At 43.0% G+C, this 16,177-nt stretch overlaps 2 protein-coding genes across 3 annotated transcripts; one reads left to right on the forward strand and one right to left on the reverse strand.

Annotated features, from left to right (window-relative positions):
• Positions 1-2,022: 2,022 nt before the first annotated feature.
• Positions 2,023-5,585, reverse strand: LOC127429150 (interferon regulatory factor 1-like). 2 transcript variants are annotated; one of them, XM_051678010.1, is made up of 9 exons: positions 5,419-5,585; positions 4,861-4,952; positions 4,605-4,704; positions 4,309-4,520; positions 4,043-4,172; positions 3,748-3,867; positions 3,620-3,654; positions 3,311-3,443; positions 2,023-3,038 (listed from the first exon to the last, which is right to left on the reverse strand). In XM_051678010.1, the coding sequence occupies exons 2-9, from the start codon at positions 4,945-4,947 to the stop codon at positions 2,920-2,922; spliced, it is 936 nt and encodes a 311-aa protein (XP_051533970.1). In that variant the 5' UTR covers positions 4,948-4,952; positions 5,419-5,585; the 3' UTR covers positions 2,023-2,919. The 2 variants fall into 2 exon arrangements, with proteins under 2 accessions (XP_051533970.1, XP_051533971.1); XM_051678011.1 differs by lacking the exon at positions 3,311-3,443.
• Positions 5,586-5,992: 407 nt separating this feature from the next.
• On the forward strand, positions 5,993-15,500 carry LOC127429149 (uncharacterized). Its single transcript, XM_051678009.1, has 2 exons — positions 5,993-6,628; positions 6,719-15,500. Exon 2 carries the CDS (start codon positions 10,541-10,543, stop codon positions 11,510-11,512), a length of 972 nt encoding a protein of 323 aa, XP_051533969.1. The 5' UTR covers positions 5,993-6,628; positions 6,719-10,540; the 3' UTR covers positions 11,513-15,500.
• The last annotated feature ends 677 nt before the right edge of the window (positions 15,501-16,177 follow it).

Consider the following 16,177-nt stretch of genomic DNA (forward strand, 5'->3'; position numbering starts at 1 on the left):
GGGTCAGGAGGCCTGGGAGGTGGCCACAAGACAGAGACAGGGTCAGGAGGCCTGGGAAGCGGCCACAGGGTGGAGGGGACAGAGTTCTGGGCTGTGGCCACTGGACAGGGTTCAGGAGGGAGCGGCTCAGAGGGCGGAGCCGTGGAAGTCTCAGGGTTTGGCCACAACAGGGGAACAGTCTTAGTGACTGTGAGCACAGGCAGTGGCAGAGTAACAGTCTCTATGGTTTTGAGCACAGACAGTGACAAGGGAACGGCCACCGTGGTCATGGGCACAGGCATTGATGGGGGAACAGCCTTTGTGGCTGTGAGTACAGGAAGGGACAGGGGAATGACCTCTGTGGTCGTGGACACTGGCAGTGACAGGGGAATGACCTCCATTGTTGTGAGCACTGGCAGTGACAGGGGAACGACCTCCGTGGTCGTGTGAACAGGCAGTGCCTGGGGAGTAGGAACCCTTCTTCTCCTCTTCCACTTCCGGACGTCCGTGAGCACAACTGTGGGAGAATTGAAAGGCGGAGCCATGGGAGGCTCAATGAAGGAAGGCAGAGCCATGGGAGGCCCGAGGGGCAGAGCTATGGGTGGCTCAATGGGCGTAGCCATGGGAGGCTCGATGAAGGAAGTCTCCAGGACCACCGAGGCTGGGGAGAAAGTGGACTCCGTTGAAGGGAGCTTGGAGACCACTGGAGCCATAGTGTCCACACCCGAAAATTCCTCTAGGGCTGGAACTGGCTCTGGGATGGATGAGGCTTGCAATGCTGGCTCAGCTTGCAACGCTGGCTCTGGGACGGACAAGGCTTGCAACGCTGGCTCTGGGATGGACGAGGCTTGCAACGCTGGCTCTAGGACAGACGAGGCTTGCAGCGCTGGCTCTGGGACAGGCGAGATTTGCAATGCTGGCTCTGGGACGAACGAGGATTCAAGAACTAGCTTGTTGACCGTGGCAGGTGTGGGCATTGGCTTGTTGATCATGGCAGGCGTGGGTGTTGGCTCATTTACCATGGCAGGCGTGGGCGTTGGCTCGTTGACCGTGGCAGGCGTGGGCGTTGACTCGTGGTCCGTGGCAGGCATGGGCATTGGCTCATTTACACCATGGAAAGCGTGGGCATTGGCTCATTGACCTTGGCAGGCGTGGGCATTGGCTCGTGGTTCGTGGCAGGTGTGGTGGTAGGCTCCAACTTGGTGGATTTGGATGTGGTGGCCAGTGTAGGAGTGCTGAGTTCTTCATCCACTACTCCAACAGTAAAGGCAGAACCACTCATTAACAGGGCAAAGTCAATTTACTTTGAAAGAGTCCAATTGACTCTAGCTCCAGGCATCCTGGAGCAGACTGGCTCATTTAAGCCAACACGAAAAATGTCTTTGAGGTCAATACCTTTAAAGTCCACCAAGTGACACAGTCCACAAAACTCAGCCATGTAGTCCTCGAGGGGATGATTCCCCTGGCGTAACCGCAGAAGTTTAACTGCTGGGTTCATGTTGTTGGTCAAGTATTCTGTAACGTGTAGGCAGGCAAGCAGGACAAGAATGATGAAGGCGATGACGAGATGAAGAACCCTAATGCAGTTTATTAACTAAAAACATGAAAGTATCCAAAACAAAACAAAAACCATGAACAAGAAACAAGAACCACAACTATGAAAGCGAAACAACGAGAACCAAACCGAACAATGTTACAATAACACATTTAAACATAGCAAAAACACATTTAAACATGACACTGTTGGTCTCGCACAGTCTTAATTCATAAACCAGGATTATGGTACGGTTGCTTATATTGCCATGCAAAGTTTATCTGCTTATTTTGCACATTTTTGTCATTTAGAAAATTGAGTGAGTAAAGACATTCAAGCTATCGTGTATAAGACCTTTAGGACCTATTCTTGCTATTTTTATGCTTAATATATTTTATATACATACTATATTTTAATACATCTTGTTGCATAAGGTAATTTTTTACTTTCATAATTACCTTTTTCTCAAGGCAATTAAATGTTAGAAATCATAAGCATGAACGACTATAAATAAATTTATAATTTTTTATTACAAATAAATATATACATTATGTACAGTAAAGAACCCCATTCCATAAGTCAAACAGCTTCATTTAGTAAGTGGTGTGTGTACATATACAATCCGTAAGAAACACCCTGACATGAACATAACGGAATCTGACAAATTCATATTAAATGAGATTACATGGTAACAAATCTGTACAACTGGCATCAACACCACAATCCATCTGTGGCAGGGTGGAGGGCGGGGCCGGGTCGTGATTCTACACACCCGGCTCCTAATCAGGCTGATTAGCCCGAGAGGGAAAAAGGCCGACTGGAGACGGCAGTGCGACAGAGAGAGAGTTACAGACAGCTGTCCGACACCTGTGTGTTTGTGTCTTTTGGTTTAAGTCCATTATTAACCTATTATTTATATTATCAAGCTGGTTCTCGCCTCCTCCTTTCCATGAATGTGTTACACCATCATTTAAAAATATTTTTTTTTATTTTAGCCTTTCAACAGAGAGGTTCTGAAAGATCCTTTAAATTAAATCACATCACATTCAAGTTCTTATATTGCAAGAACTAAAACTCAAAGGAGGCTGAATATACAGTAGGCCTGTTTTTAGAAATGTCTGTATTTCGGAGCAAGTAGAAAAATACCTTTGAGTTGTCTCCTGAATTAAGGATTGTGGCCTGAGTAACTAACAGTGGAACACACAAGAATCTTATTTGGAAAAATGTCTAGAATTATGTCTGTGACAATGTTCAGAAGATAACATGGATCGAGACGTCCTCCTAAATGCTACTGAGGTACAAAGTTGAGTTTGATTGAGTGGAGTCCATTCCAAACAATTGTCCTTGGTGAAAGTTTGTAAGATGGAGTTTGAGGTAAGATATAAATGTACATGTTCCAAGAGTTCTCAGAGCGGACAGATGATTGGCATGGTGTTGCTGTTCCACATCTCTGTGTAGGTACAGAGGGGATCGTCAGGTAGGCCTGGATTCAGTTCAGTATATAGCCGAAGTTCAAGCTCTTCTCCTAAAATTAAATAACAATTCACATGAGTAACACTGCTGTTCATCTGGACCCAGCCAAGACTGTAGGCTAACCTTCTGTGTTTGTTAATAATGCATACAGCTAATAATTATGAATTTGAATGGCAGCCAAGGAAGTGATTTAAGATTTTGAAAGTGGTAAGTGCAATGTACTATGATTACAAATTATTTAACAACTGAAAATTAAGATGCCAATGACTACTGCATTGAAGTCAAAGTTCTTAGCATTTTCTAAATATGTTATGCAACATTTACCTGAGCTTACACTCCACTGACTCTCTGGACTGTGGTAAGTTTCTGTTGTGCCTACTTCATTGGCCAGGAACCCCTTTCCAGAATAATTGTTTTGTAGCCACTGCGAACTATCATGTTCCAATTGCCGTGAGATCTGGAAATGCAAAACACAGAACTTGTAAGTGACTGAGTTTTGCTTGTTCTTTAATTATAGTCTGCCAACAATAACATTTAGTCCATTAACAGGTATTTTGAAATGTGCTAAAATGGGGTATTCCTGTCAATGAAAAAGCACAATGAACAGAAAAGCGTTTTAAAGAGTAAACTCACCTCAATTATAGCGTTGGTTTCATATTCTTCGAAGTCTGAGGGTTGTAAGATAAAGAGAAAAGGCAATCAAAAGTAGTTACATAATTTAACTTTATTAAATAAGTTCAAAAGACATATACTCCTATTACCTGTAGAATGCACTGGTGAGACCTGGAACTTGGCTGTGTAAATATTGTTTGTGCTATCCGGGCCAATTTCAACTTCATATCCAGTGATGTCTGGGATGTCAACGGTAGGGCTGGCAGTGTCTTCAGGAAAAAAAAAGCAAAGAAAAACATGAATATTTTACACTTGAACATAAAAATATTACTTCTATTGAGATTCTTTTCTGAAAACTTAATTTGCCATTATCTAAATTATAACGACAAAAACAGAATTTGTTTTTAACAAATTGTTTTTGTGGCTGCTACTGTAGATGCTTACTTAGATTTTCAGTGCTGTCAATGGTGTTTTCCTGTGTAATTCTTTCTTCTGTCGTATGTGTGTAAGAGTGCTTATCAGAGTGCATCTTATCAGTGTCCATGTGCTCCATCTTGACCTTTGATAATGTAGCCTAAAAAACAAACAAATATTTAGAGATTAGGTCATACTGTCTTAAATAATACATTATAGACATTTATTTTAATGCTGCCACATTGATGGAAGTTGAAAAATTACAATACAGTCATGTTTAAACATGTTCTCCTCACCTTCGCCCGTCTTCTGTTGTCTCGAATTTTTGATAGTTTGTCTTTCTTCTTGGGCACGGCAGGCAGCATGCGGTACACTCTCACTGCTCCGCAGCCTTTGTTGACACTTTTGTCCTTCACCTCTTCAATGTCTGGTAGCGAGTTCATGGCACAGCGGAAATTTGCTTTCCATGTTTTGGGGTCAGGTGGGGTAACTCCCTCTCTGAATTTACCTAACAACCAGAAATGAGCGGTTCATTTTCATTGTGATTATAACTAATTTCTGGATCTCAAATTATGCATGCGTAGTGTCTCACCTGTGTGAATGGCCCACTGCTTGAACAGACAAGCATCTTTGTCAACCTCCCAGCCATGGCGAGCAGCATGTTTCCAAGGGATGGAGAACATCTTTTGCTTCTAAAAGCAGTTATAAATGCACAAGTTATAAATCCATAAGAACACCAATCATGGATGGTCTACTTCATAAGACATCAGATATTTAAAGTACTGTATAGCAGTTGTTGATCATTGCTATACTTATTTGATAGAATAGTGCTAATAATACTACTTTACCTTGTCGACCCACACAAGTCCATTGATTACATTGGAGTCAATTCTGGCCTCCAGCCAGGGTCTCATGCGCATTCTGGACACAGGCATGGTTTCTGCACAAGTTATAAAGATACATTTAATTTTCTCTAATTTGCTCTGTTCAAATGTATTGTGGAAGAAAAGAGACAAGTTAAAGAACAGGAAACACCTTATATACCAGGTTATATACCTTCCTTTCAGGCTGTAGGACAAATTTAATTATGTATAATCAAAAACGTATTCATGAATTTGTCTATCTTATTTGTTTTCCATCAAGCAACACCGAGTGTCACAAATCGATACTAAGCAAATTGTAAAAGTAACTTTTGTTTTTTATTGTCCTGAGTGTCTTGCACCATTGTTGCAGCAAATTGCATTGGGCGCATTCCCTTTAATCTGCATCTAATAAATAAAAGTTAAAATAATCATATAGCCTAAATTAGGTCAGTAAACCCACACATTGCTTTAAGTGTACTGAACTGCTTCTCGTGAACATTTAAAAGCAACTGCAATAAAACTTTCATTGGCATGTATACTTACAGTGTACTCCGATGTTGTATCCAAATAGAAGATAACTGCACATGCAATAGCTCCTATAAATGCGTTAATCCACTCTTAGAACTGTAGGTTAAGCTATGTCAAGAGAAGCTCACGCTTACTGTACTGTCAATGTTGCGCTCATTTGTTTTATAGCGCACACGGGGTTTTTCCCACAGTGACGGACTGCAGCGCGTATGCGCATGCGCACTTGTAGGCAGTCGCTCTACAACTCGGCCAGGCTGATTTCCGAGAAATCATGCTGTTGTGAGATAGACGGAAGAGTTTAGTCTGGGTAAACACAAACACGCGCACACACAGACAGACAACTTACTTTGCTATCTAAATTAGGTAAATTGACTTTTATTGTTTTATATAAATTTCATTATAATTACTATAGACTAACCCACCCTATAATTAATATATACAGTATATAGCCCATATATGAATCTCATATATATATATATATATATACACACACATATATATATATATATATATATATATATATATATATATATATACATATTTCATGCATGCAAGGAATTCAAAATCTAAACATACTGACCACATTTAATGTGCATGTAAATTCGTCTCTTCTTTCTACACATTTTTCTACACATCAGTTATATTCTGGACATAGGTGTTTCCCTTCTTTTTTTTTTTTTTTGTTGAAAAAATAAATAAATACATCATGATTACAATGCAGCATACAAGTGCAAAGAGAAATCAGAGGCTTTCCGGGAAATGTGCTGTCTTGCATTGTAATCATAATGTATTTATTTATTATTTGTTTTTTTTAAGATGTCAGAATTATCTTCCTGAAAGAGCAGCGGTTTCAAAGAAACAGCAGTGTTTTGAAGTATGATAATTCTAGCCTATCGTACATTAAGTTTGGTATTTTTGGCATTGAGATTCCTATTCATGCTCATTTATGCCTATTATGACGCTGGAAGTGAGCGACGCCACAAACAAGTATGATCATACATGTTCTTGTTGATGACACTCGTGTTTAAAAACAGCAAGACGAAACGAAGAGAATCTTAATTTAACACGGCTTTAAAACGCAGCGTTTATGGGATTTTAAACAACAACAACAACGAAATAACTCAACGGTCAAAGAATGGTGTACATGGACCAATAATAATAATAATAATAAAAACAACACAGGTGGAACGCAGGGACGCGTCCAACGTGAACGGGCCGCAAAAAAGTAATAAAATAATAAGTTGTTTGAAAGTATTCCTTTGTAAATTAAACATATGTGATGTGATATCATTGTTTTAATCTTCTCCTGATCCAGTGTTGCAGGAGGCGTGTTGCGCGCTGTGGAGGTGTTTTCCTGCGGAGTTTCTGCTCCGTTAATTCCTGGGTTTCCCCAAGGATAGTCCCAGTGATATTCCCCTGGTAACCCGAGAATCAGCCTTCAACCCATCAGTACTTCTAAAAGCCTGTTTCGGTGTAGACTGAACCTCTGTCTGCACTGTTAGATAATAATAATATTAATAATAATAATAATTAAAAAAAAAAAAAAAAAAAAAAATCGCTGTGATTGTCCTACATTGTGTTTGCATTCTCTCTCTCTCTCTCTCTCTCTCTCTCTCTCTCTCTCTCTCTCTCTCTCTCTCAAATTGCTTTATTGGCATGACATACATATTGGTAAGTACATTTTGTAAAATCATTACAAGAAAAACAATGAATACAGTAAACTGGACATGAACAACAAGACAAAACAATACTTGACAAGAAACAACTAAGACATGTAACTGTGCTCGACATATACAGTAAAATGAACTGCTGAAACAGGTGCTAGATGTGTGTTCATTTCGTAGTTTGTGGCATTTGTTAATGTGATCGGCCACTAGGGGTGAAGTGGGTTCTTCACCAAGTAAGATTTTCAGTTTGTCATTTTCACTGAGGGAATGAAACTCGGGGATAAATTGTTGTAATTTCATATATAATTAATCTCTGACGTGTGAGTATTTTTCACAGTGAAGGAGGAAGTGTACCTCTGTCTCTACTTCACCTGATGTTCAATGGACACATGTTCGATCTTCTTTAGATTGCCATGTCTTTTTATGCTTTCCTATTTCAATGGCCAGTTGGAGGTCACTTAGTCTGTATTTGGTTAATAGTTGTCCATGTTTGGTATTTCTGACCAAGAACAGATATTCAGCAAGGCTATACCCTCTGTTGAGTTAAAGGTAATGTTGTGGGTGACTTTGTGTTTTTGTTTGCTCCCTCCAGTGTTCCATGTATTTATCGGTTTGGAGATTCATTATTTATTTTATTCTTATTAGTTGTTTTGAGTTGATTTGGGGTGCTTTGTTTGTGAGTTGTGACACTAATTTCAGAGAAGACTTTGTGGATTGAGTTCTTGTGTTTTCAGTGCTTTATAATGAAGGGTATCTTTAGAACTACAAAATAAGTGAGTACCAAAATTTTAACATTCTTTTTTTAATATTTAAGTTGAGAGATGGATGAACGAGTTCTGCTCTACTTGCGTTATTCGGTGTCGTTCTGTGGACATGAAGAACACTTCTACAGAATTCTACATGTAAACCTTCTATAGGATGCTTGTCCCAAGCATTATGGCTATAATCACTTAATGGAAACCAGACTTCACTTCCATATAAAGCAATGGGGTGACACTATGACACTATCAAATATCTTTGTCCAAATTCTGATTGGAATGTTTATTATGAATAATTTCATTTTTTTGGCATGCGTTGCTCTGCAGGCTTTTGTAATTAATGTTTTAATAGCCAAATTAAAATTTCCAGTGGGGGTTAAGGCAAGTCCTAGGTAAATATATTGTGAGGTATGTTGAAGTTTGCTATCATTTAAAGTATATTTGTATTTTTGCTCCAGATTTCTTGTTTTTTCTGAAATATCATAATTTTAGTTTTTTAGACATTGATTTCTAGGGCCCAGTCTTGACAGAATTGATTTAGGATGTCTAGATTGTTTTGGAGACCTTCTGGTGTTTTAGATAAAATTAATAGATAAAATAAGAAAAATATATGACTTCCGTGTCCTGTAGTTCTAGTACTGGACTAGAATATAGTGTACATGTATGTTGTTTCATAAATGGAAAAAAATGTGTACATTTAAATCTGTCCAGCAGGTCTGCTAATTCATTAATATAAATGTTAAATAAAGTCAGGCTGAGGCAGCAGCCTTGTCTTACGCCTCGATGCTGGGAAAAATATTCTGTTCTTCTCTGACCAATTTATTTATTTTTATTTTTATACACATTTATTTTGGGTGTACATATTTTTAATTATGTCATATACCTTACCCCCTATGCCACTTTGAATAATTTTATATAATAAACCTTTATGCCAAATGAAGTCAAAAGCCTTCTTGAAATCTACGAAGCATGCAAATATTTTGCCCTCTTTCTTTTGGCGTACATGTTTGTTAATTAATGTGTTTAGTGTAAATATATGGTCAGTGGTTCGATGTTCCAGAAGGAAACCAATTTGAGATTTGCTGATGGCATTATGTTCTTTAATGAAAGATGAAATTCATGAGTTGATAATGGAACAGAATACTTTTCCTAAGTTACTGGTTACACAGATTCCACTGTAGTTATTGGGATCTGTTTTGTCTCTACTTTTAAAGATTGGAGAGATAAGCCCTTTATTCCACACATCAGGGAAAACACCCGACATCAAAATCATATTAAAGAGTTTCAGCAATGTATTCTGTAATACAGGAAAGCTGTTTTTTAGCATCTCATTTCTGATGTTATCAGGACCACAGGATTTATTGGATTTAAGGGATTTTAGTTTTTCAATTAGTTCTAGTTGGGTTATTGGATAATCTAGTGGATTTTGGTTGTTTTTGATTTATGACTCAAGAGTATTCAACTTTTCAAGGATTTTTGTTTGATTAGGGTCATTTATATGATTTGATGGGTATAGAGGTTTTCAAAATAATCTTTCCAAATTTTGCCATCTTGTATGACTAATTTCTGTAGTTTTCTAGTGCCAAAGCCATTCCATAGGCTCAAGAATTGACTCCGGTCTATTGTGTTTTCAATATTCTTTAGGGTCTGGTTGTAGTATTTCTGTTTTTTCTGTCTTAGTATCTTTTTGTATTGTTTAAGAAGTTTTGAGTGTTCTAAACGTAACTCCTTGTTGACTGGATTTTTATGTTTTTGGTTTGAAATCAGTCTTGGTTTGACCGTGTTTGTAAATCAATTAGGCAAGAACTATTTTTTGGGAGGTTTTTGTTTAGTGCCTCTTTTGTACTCATTTGATTTTATTTCCCTTAAATTTGCTTTTCTTGCTGTATTTTCCAAAATTTCATAAATGTGTTTGTGGCAGCGGGTCAAGCGTCTCTCCGGAGAGAGAAAAAGCGGTAAGGGTGCTTGCACCTGAGCTAAATTATGTCTAACACCTGTCTCTAATTACAGTGAGCATGGGGAGAGCGGCATAAAAGAGCCACACCATCAGCAGACCAGTGAGAGAGAGCCTGGGTCCCCAGAGTTATGTTTATGAAGCTAAGAGTTTATTATAGTTAAGTTGCAGAGATTGTTATTCTAACACGGAAGAAGTTATTATTGTAAAGTTGAGAGCAGTGTGGTCATTAAAAACCCTAGAGCAACCTGCCTCCCACCTCCTCCTTTCCAAGGAACATCCACACTGGTGCCGAAACCTGGGAAAATTTTTTGGTTGAAGATGGACGGAAGTCGCTCCGTAGAGTCCTCCCAGTTGGCTGAGATCCTCCAAGCCCTTGCTGGCCTACATCGGAACCACCAGCAAACCCTGCTTGAGCTCCGGCAAGATCAAGATCGCCAGTTTGTGGAGCTCCTACGCGCTCAAGCAGAGGACCGGCAGGTGATCCGGAGCCTCCTCAGCCAGGAGGCATCCCCAGCTGCGAACCCAGACACCCACACGCCGTTGCCCCCGCCTGCGCTACAGAAGATGGGGACGGCGGACGACCCCGAGGCATTCCTGGATTTGTTTGAGCACACCGCCGAGATCTGGGGCTGGCCGCTCGGCCAGTGGGCGGCCCGACTTATTCCGCTGTTGTCTGGGGAAGCCCAGCTCGCGGCTCAACAACTGCCGGCGACGAGCCTCCTGGCTTATGGTGACCTGAAGAAAGCCATCTTGCAATGGGTTGGTCGGAGTCCGGAAGAGAATCATCAACTCTTCCGGAGCCTGAAGCTGGAGAACTCCGACCGCCCATTTGCCTTCGCCCAATGGCTCCGCGACGCCTGCCGAAGATAGCTGCTAGCGGGGGACTGCGGCGTCGACGGAATCATCGACCAGGTGGTACTGGAGCAATTAATACATCGACTGCCAAAAGGTACGGCGGAGTGGGTCCAGTGCCACCGCCCGGCATCGCTGGAGGAAGCCGTCCGGCTTGCGGAGGACCACATGGCAGCGATCCCAAGGGCGGAAGAGCCCTCCTACTCTCTCTCCCTTCCCCCTGTGTTTTCCCCTGTCTCATCCCCCTCCCCTCTCTCCTCTCGTTCTGCTCTTTCCCCAGGGCCTGTTCCTGCCCCATGCAGGTGAGGAGGACTTCAGCCAATGAGACCAGCTCCCCGGGTGTGGGGGAGCTCCCGACACCTCCACCTACCCCGATGCCCCACCATTCTCCCTCTCAGGTGGGGGCGCCCACCGACACAAGTGCGGGCGTTGCGCCTGGGCCAGCCTGCTGGAGGTGTGGGGACCCGGACCACTTCTGGGATCAGTGCCCTCTGATGGAGCTGGGGACGTTGGTACAGGTCTCTGACCTCCCGCAGGCTGCCCCCGACCGGACCGGTGCATACCGGATACCGGTAAGTGTCAAGGGGGGTACCCACCAAGCGTTGGTGGACACCGGGTGTAATCAAACCACTATCCACCAACGCTTGGTTCAACCCGAGGCTTTGGGCACAGCTGAAATGGTGAGGGTGAAGTGTGTGCACGGGGATATTCACAAGTATCCTGTGGTGACTCTGACGATTAAATTCCGGGGGAAAAAGCATAGAGTGGAGGCCGCAGTTAGTTCCTGCCTCACCCATCCGCTGATTTTGGGGACGGATTGGCCTGACTTTAGAGATTTATTAGAATTTGTGCGGATGGGTCCTGTACTAAATTAGGGAGATGTGCAATGTGCGATGTTCTGGCAGGGGAGGCGGAGCTGGGGCCATCCTCGAAAGCTCCACGTCATAATGACGAGAGAGGAGGAGAGGCTGCAGCTCCTCCCCTTCTCAGGGAATTCCCTGAGGGAGATTTTCCTTTGGAGCAGCCGCGAGACGAAACCCTCAAACACGCCTTCGACCAAGTGAGAGTCATCGATGGTCAACGACTCCAGCCGGACATCGCCCTTTCATACCCCTATTTTACAATTATAAATGAGCAGTTGTATAGAGTGACACAGGACGCTCAGACTAAAGAAGATACAACCCAACTTTAGATACCACGGAGCCGTCGGGAAATGGTATTCCAGGCGGCTCATTATAATCCCATGGCAGGTCACGTAGGAGAAAGGAAAACACTGAACCGTCTAATAGCCCGCTTCTATTGGCCGGGCATTGGCGGCGATGTCCACAGGTGGTGTGTGGCATGCCACGAATGTCAGCTGGTTAACCCACCGGCCACCTCAAAAGTGCCATTGCGCCCTCTTCCGTTGATCGAGGTCCCCTTTGAAAGAATTGGAATGGACCTCGTCGGGCCATTAGAACGGTCGGCACACCGGACATCGATTTGTATTGGTCCTATTGGACTATGCAACGCGATATCCGGAAGCAGTGCCTCTTTGCAACATCTCAGCACGCAGTGTTGCGGAGGCACTCTTCAAAATAATCTCCCGGGTGGGGATTCCGAAAGAAATCCTCACCGATCAAGGCACAACGTTTATGTCACGGACACTACGCAAGCTGTATGAATTATTGAGCATTAAATCGATTCACACCAGCGTGTACCATCCTCAAACAGATGGCCTGGTGGAACGATTTAATAAAACCCTTAAAAACATGATTCGTAATTTGTGCACGACGATGCTAGATTGGGATAAATGGCTCGACCCCCAGTTATTTGCAGTACGAGAGGTCCCGCAAGCCTCCACTGGCTTCTCCCCATTTGAGCTGCTGTATGGGCGACGCTCACGCGGTGTGCTTGATGTATTGCGAGAGGCCTGGGAGGAGGGACCTTCAAATAGTAAGAATTAAATTCAATACGTTCTTGATCTTAGAGCCAAACTCCACACTTTGGGGCAACTAACATAGGAGAATTTGCTCCAAGCTCAAGAACGACAGCGCCGACTGTATGACAGGGGAACTCAGCTAAGGGAATTTGCACCAGGAGATACAGTGCTTGTATTACTTCCCACATCGAGCTCTAAATTACTCGCCATGTGGTAAGGGCCCTTTGAGGTCACACGACGAGTGGGGGATCTCGATTATGAGGTTAAACGAACTGATAGAGGGGGCACACGTCAAATATACCACCTCAACCACCAGAAATTGTGGAGGGAGGCGGTCCCTGTGATGTTGGCTACGGTAGTTCCAGAGAAGGCGGAGCTCGGACCCGAGGTAAATTCAAAACATAAACAGTTCACCCCGGTCACTTGCGGAGACCACCTCTCACCGAGTCAACTCGTGGAGGTTGCCAGGTTGCAACAGGAATTTGCAGATGTGTTCTCCCCTCTACCGGGTCGTATGAACCTCATTCACCACCACATCGAGACCGAGCTGGGGGTCGTGGTAGGTAGCCGCCCCTACCGATTACCCGAACACAAAAAGAAAATCATTCGGGAAGAATTGGACGCAATGCTCGATATGGGGGTAATAGAAGAATCCCACAGTGATTGGTCCAGCCCAGTGGTTCTAGTGCCTAAGAGCAACAGGTCTGTATGGTTCTGTTTGGATTATAGGAAAGTCAACGCGGTGTCTAAATTTGCCGCATATCCAATGCCTCGTGTTGATGAGTTGCTCGATCGGTTGGGCACTGCTCAATTTTATTCGACATTGGATTTGACGAAGGGTTATTGGCAGACCCCCTTGACACCAATTTCCCGTGAAGAAACCGCCTTCTCCACACCTTTTGGATTACACCAGTTTGTGACACTTCCGTTCGGTTTGTTCGGGGCCCCAGCTACGTTTCAGCGTCTCATGGACCGAATTCTCAGACTGCATTCAGCTTATGCCGCTGCCTATTTAGATGACATCATCATTTACAGCAATGATTGGCATCGGCACATGCAACATCTGAGGGCAGTTCTGAGATTGCTGCACCGAGCAGGACTCACAGCAAACCCAAAGAAGTGCGCGATTGGGTGGGTGGAGGTATAGTATCTGGGGTTCCACTTGGGCCACGGGCAGGTGCATCCCCAAATTGATAAGACAGCAGCAATTGCGACCTGCCTGAGGTCCAAGACCAAAAAGGGGGTGAGACAGTTCCTAAGGCTGGCTGGCTATTATAGAAGGTTCGTACCTAACTATTCGGACGTCACCAGCCCGCTGACTGATCTCACTAAAAAGGGAGCTCCAGACCCGGTCCAGTGGATGGAGCAGTGTCAGCAGGCGTTCACGCAAGTTAAAGCCACACTTTGCGGGGGGCCGCTTTTACATTTACCCGATTTCTCTCCCCCTTTTGTTTTACAGACAGATGCTTCAGACAGAGGGCTAGGGGCCGTGCTCTCGCAGGTGGTGGAGAGGGAGGAGCGCCCGGTGCTGTACATTTGCCGCAAACTCTCATTGAGGGAAACTAAGTACAGCACCATCTTGCCATCAAGTGGGCGATCCTCACTCTCCGATACTACCTGTTGGGGTGGACCTTCACCCTCTGCTCGGATCACGCCCCACTCCAATGGCTCCACTGCATGAAGGATACCAACGCGCGGATCACCCGTTGGTATCTGGCTCTTCAGCCATTTAAATTCAAGGTGGTCCACAGACCGGGGGCGCAGATGGCTGCCGCCGATTTCCTTTCCAGAAATGGGGGGGTGGAGGGAGTGGTAGGCAGGCCGGATGCCTCCCCGGCCCGAGTCGGGCAGTGGGGATATGTGGCAGTGGGGGCGTGGTCAAGCATCTCTCCGGAGAGAGAGAAAGCGGTAAGGGTGCTTGCACCTGAGCTAGATTATGTCTAACACCTGTCTCTAATTACAGTGAGCACGGGGAGAGCGGCATAAAAGAGCCACACCGCCAGAAGACCAGTGAGGTCCCCAGAGTTATGTTTGTGAAGCTAAGAGTTTATTATAGTTAAGTTGCAGAGATTGTTATTCTAACACGGAAGAAGTTATTATTGTAAAGTTGAGAGCAGTGTGGTCATTAAAAACCCTAACCTGTGAGTAGAGCAACCTGCCTCCCGCCTCCTCCTTTCCACGGAACATCCACAGTGTTTGATAGCCAAATCAACTCCTTGATTGTAAGCATATGTTGAGTTATTAAATGTTCTGATAGAATCGACTATTTCATTTGAATTTAATGCTTTAATATATGTACCAGCAGTACTATGAGTCAGTTTGTACGATTTAGGTTTACACAGATCAGCTGGCTTTTTATTTTGGGCTTCTGATATTTTTTAATTTTAATGAAAACATTGATCTGATTGTGGTCAGAAAAGGGTGATTGAGCTTTGATGGTAAATTAATTAAAGTAGGAGGGGCTTATATTTGTTATGGCATAATCTATTACACTGTTCCCCAGATCTGAACTGCAAGTATAGCATCAACAAGAATCTCCTTTGATTCTGCCATTGAGAATATAAAGATCTAGGATTTGACAGAGTTGCAGTACATCCTTTCCATTTTTGTTGAGTACTGTATCTTGATTACATCTTTGTAGCAAGAGCATTGATGAGATCTTGAGGTATTTGAGTGAACAGTTGCTTATCTCCTGAGTTACTTATGCATTTTGGCTCAGAGCCAGTTCTAGCATTGGAATCTCCATATAGTAAAATTGTTCTCTGAGTTTGATACTGACTAATTTCTCTTTCAAAAGAATCAAAAATTTCATCATTGTAATATGGAGAATCGTATGTTAGTATGTAAATTCCACAAATATACAGATCTTTATCCAGGATTCCAAAGCTTCTGTCTAATTTTAACCATACAGGTGCATCTCAATAAATTAGAATGTTGTGGAAAAGTTCATTTATTTCAGTAATTCAACTCAAATTGTGAAACTCGTGTATTAAATAAATTCAGTGCACACAGACTGAAGTAGTTTAAGTCTTTGGTTCTTTTAATTGTGATGATTTTGGCTCACATTTAACAAAAACCCACCAATTCACTATCTCAAAAAATTAGAATACATCATAAGACCAATAAAACAAACATTTTTAGTGAATTGTTGGCCTTCTGGAAAGTATGTTCATTTACTATATATGTACTCAGTACTTGGTAGGGGCTCCTTTTACTTTAATTACTGCCTCAATTCGGCGTGGCATGGAGGTGATCAGTTTGTGGCACTGCTGAGGTGGTATGGAAGCCCAGGTTTCTTTGACAGTGGCCTTCAGCTCATCTGCATTTTTTTTTCTCACTTTCCTCTTGACAGTACCCCATAGATTTTCTATGGGGTTCAGGTCTGGTGTGTTTGCTGGCCAGTCAAGCACACCAACACCATGGTCATTTAACCAACTTTTGGTGCTTTTGGCAGTGTGGGCAGGTGCCAAATCCTGCTGGAAAATGAAATCAGCATCTTTAAAAAGCTGGTCAGCAGAAGGAAGCATGAAGTGCTCCAAAATTTCTTGGTAAACGGGTGCAGTGACTTTGGTTTTCAAAAAACACAATGGACCAACACCAGCAGATGACATTGCACCCC

Source organism: Myxocyprinus asiaticus, chromosome 38 (assembly GCF_019703515.2).
Source record: "Myxocyprinus asiaticus isolate MX2 ecotype Aquarium Trade chromosome 38, UBuf_Myxa_2, whole genome shotgun sequence".
NCBI classification, from domain to species: Eukaryota; Metazoa; Chordata; class Actinopteri; order Cypriniformes; family Catostomidae; genus Myxocyprinus; species Myxocyprinus asiaticus.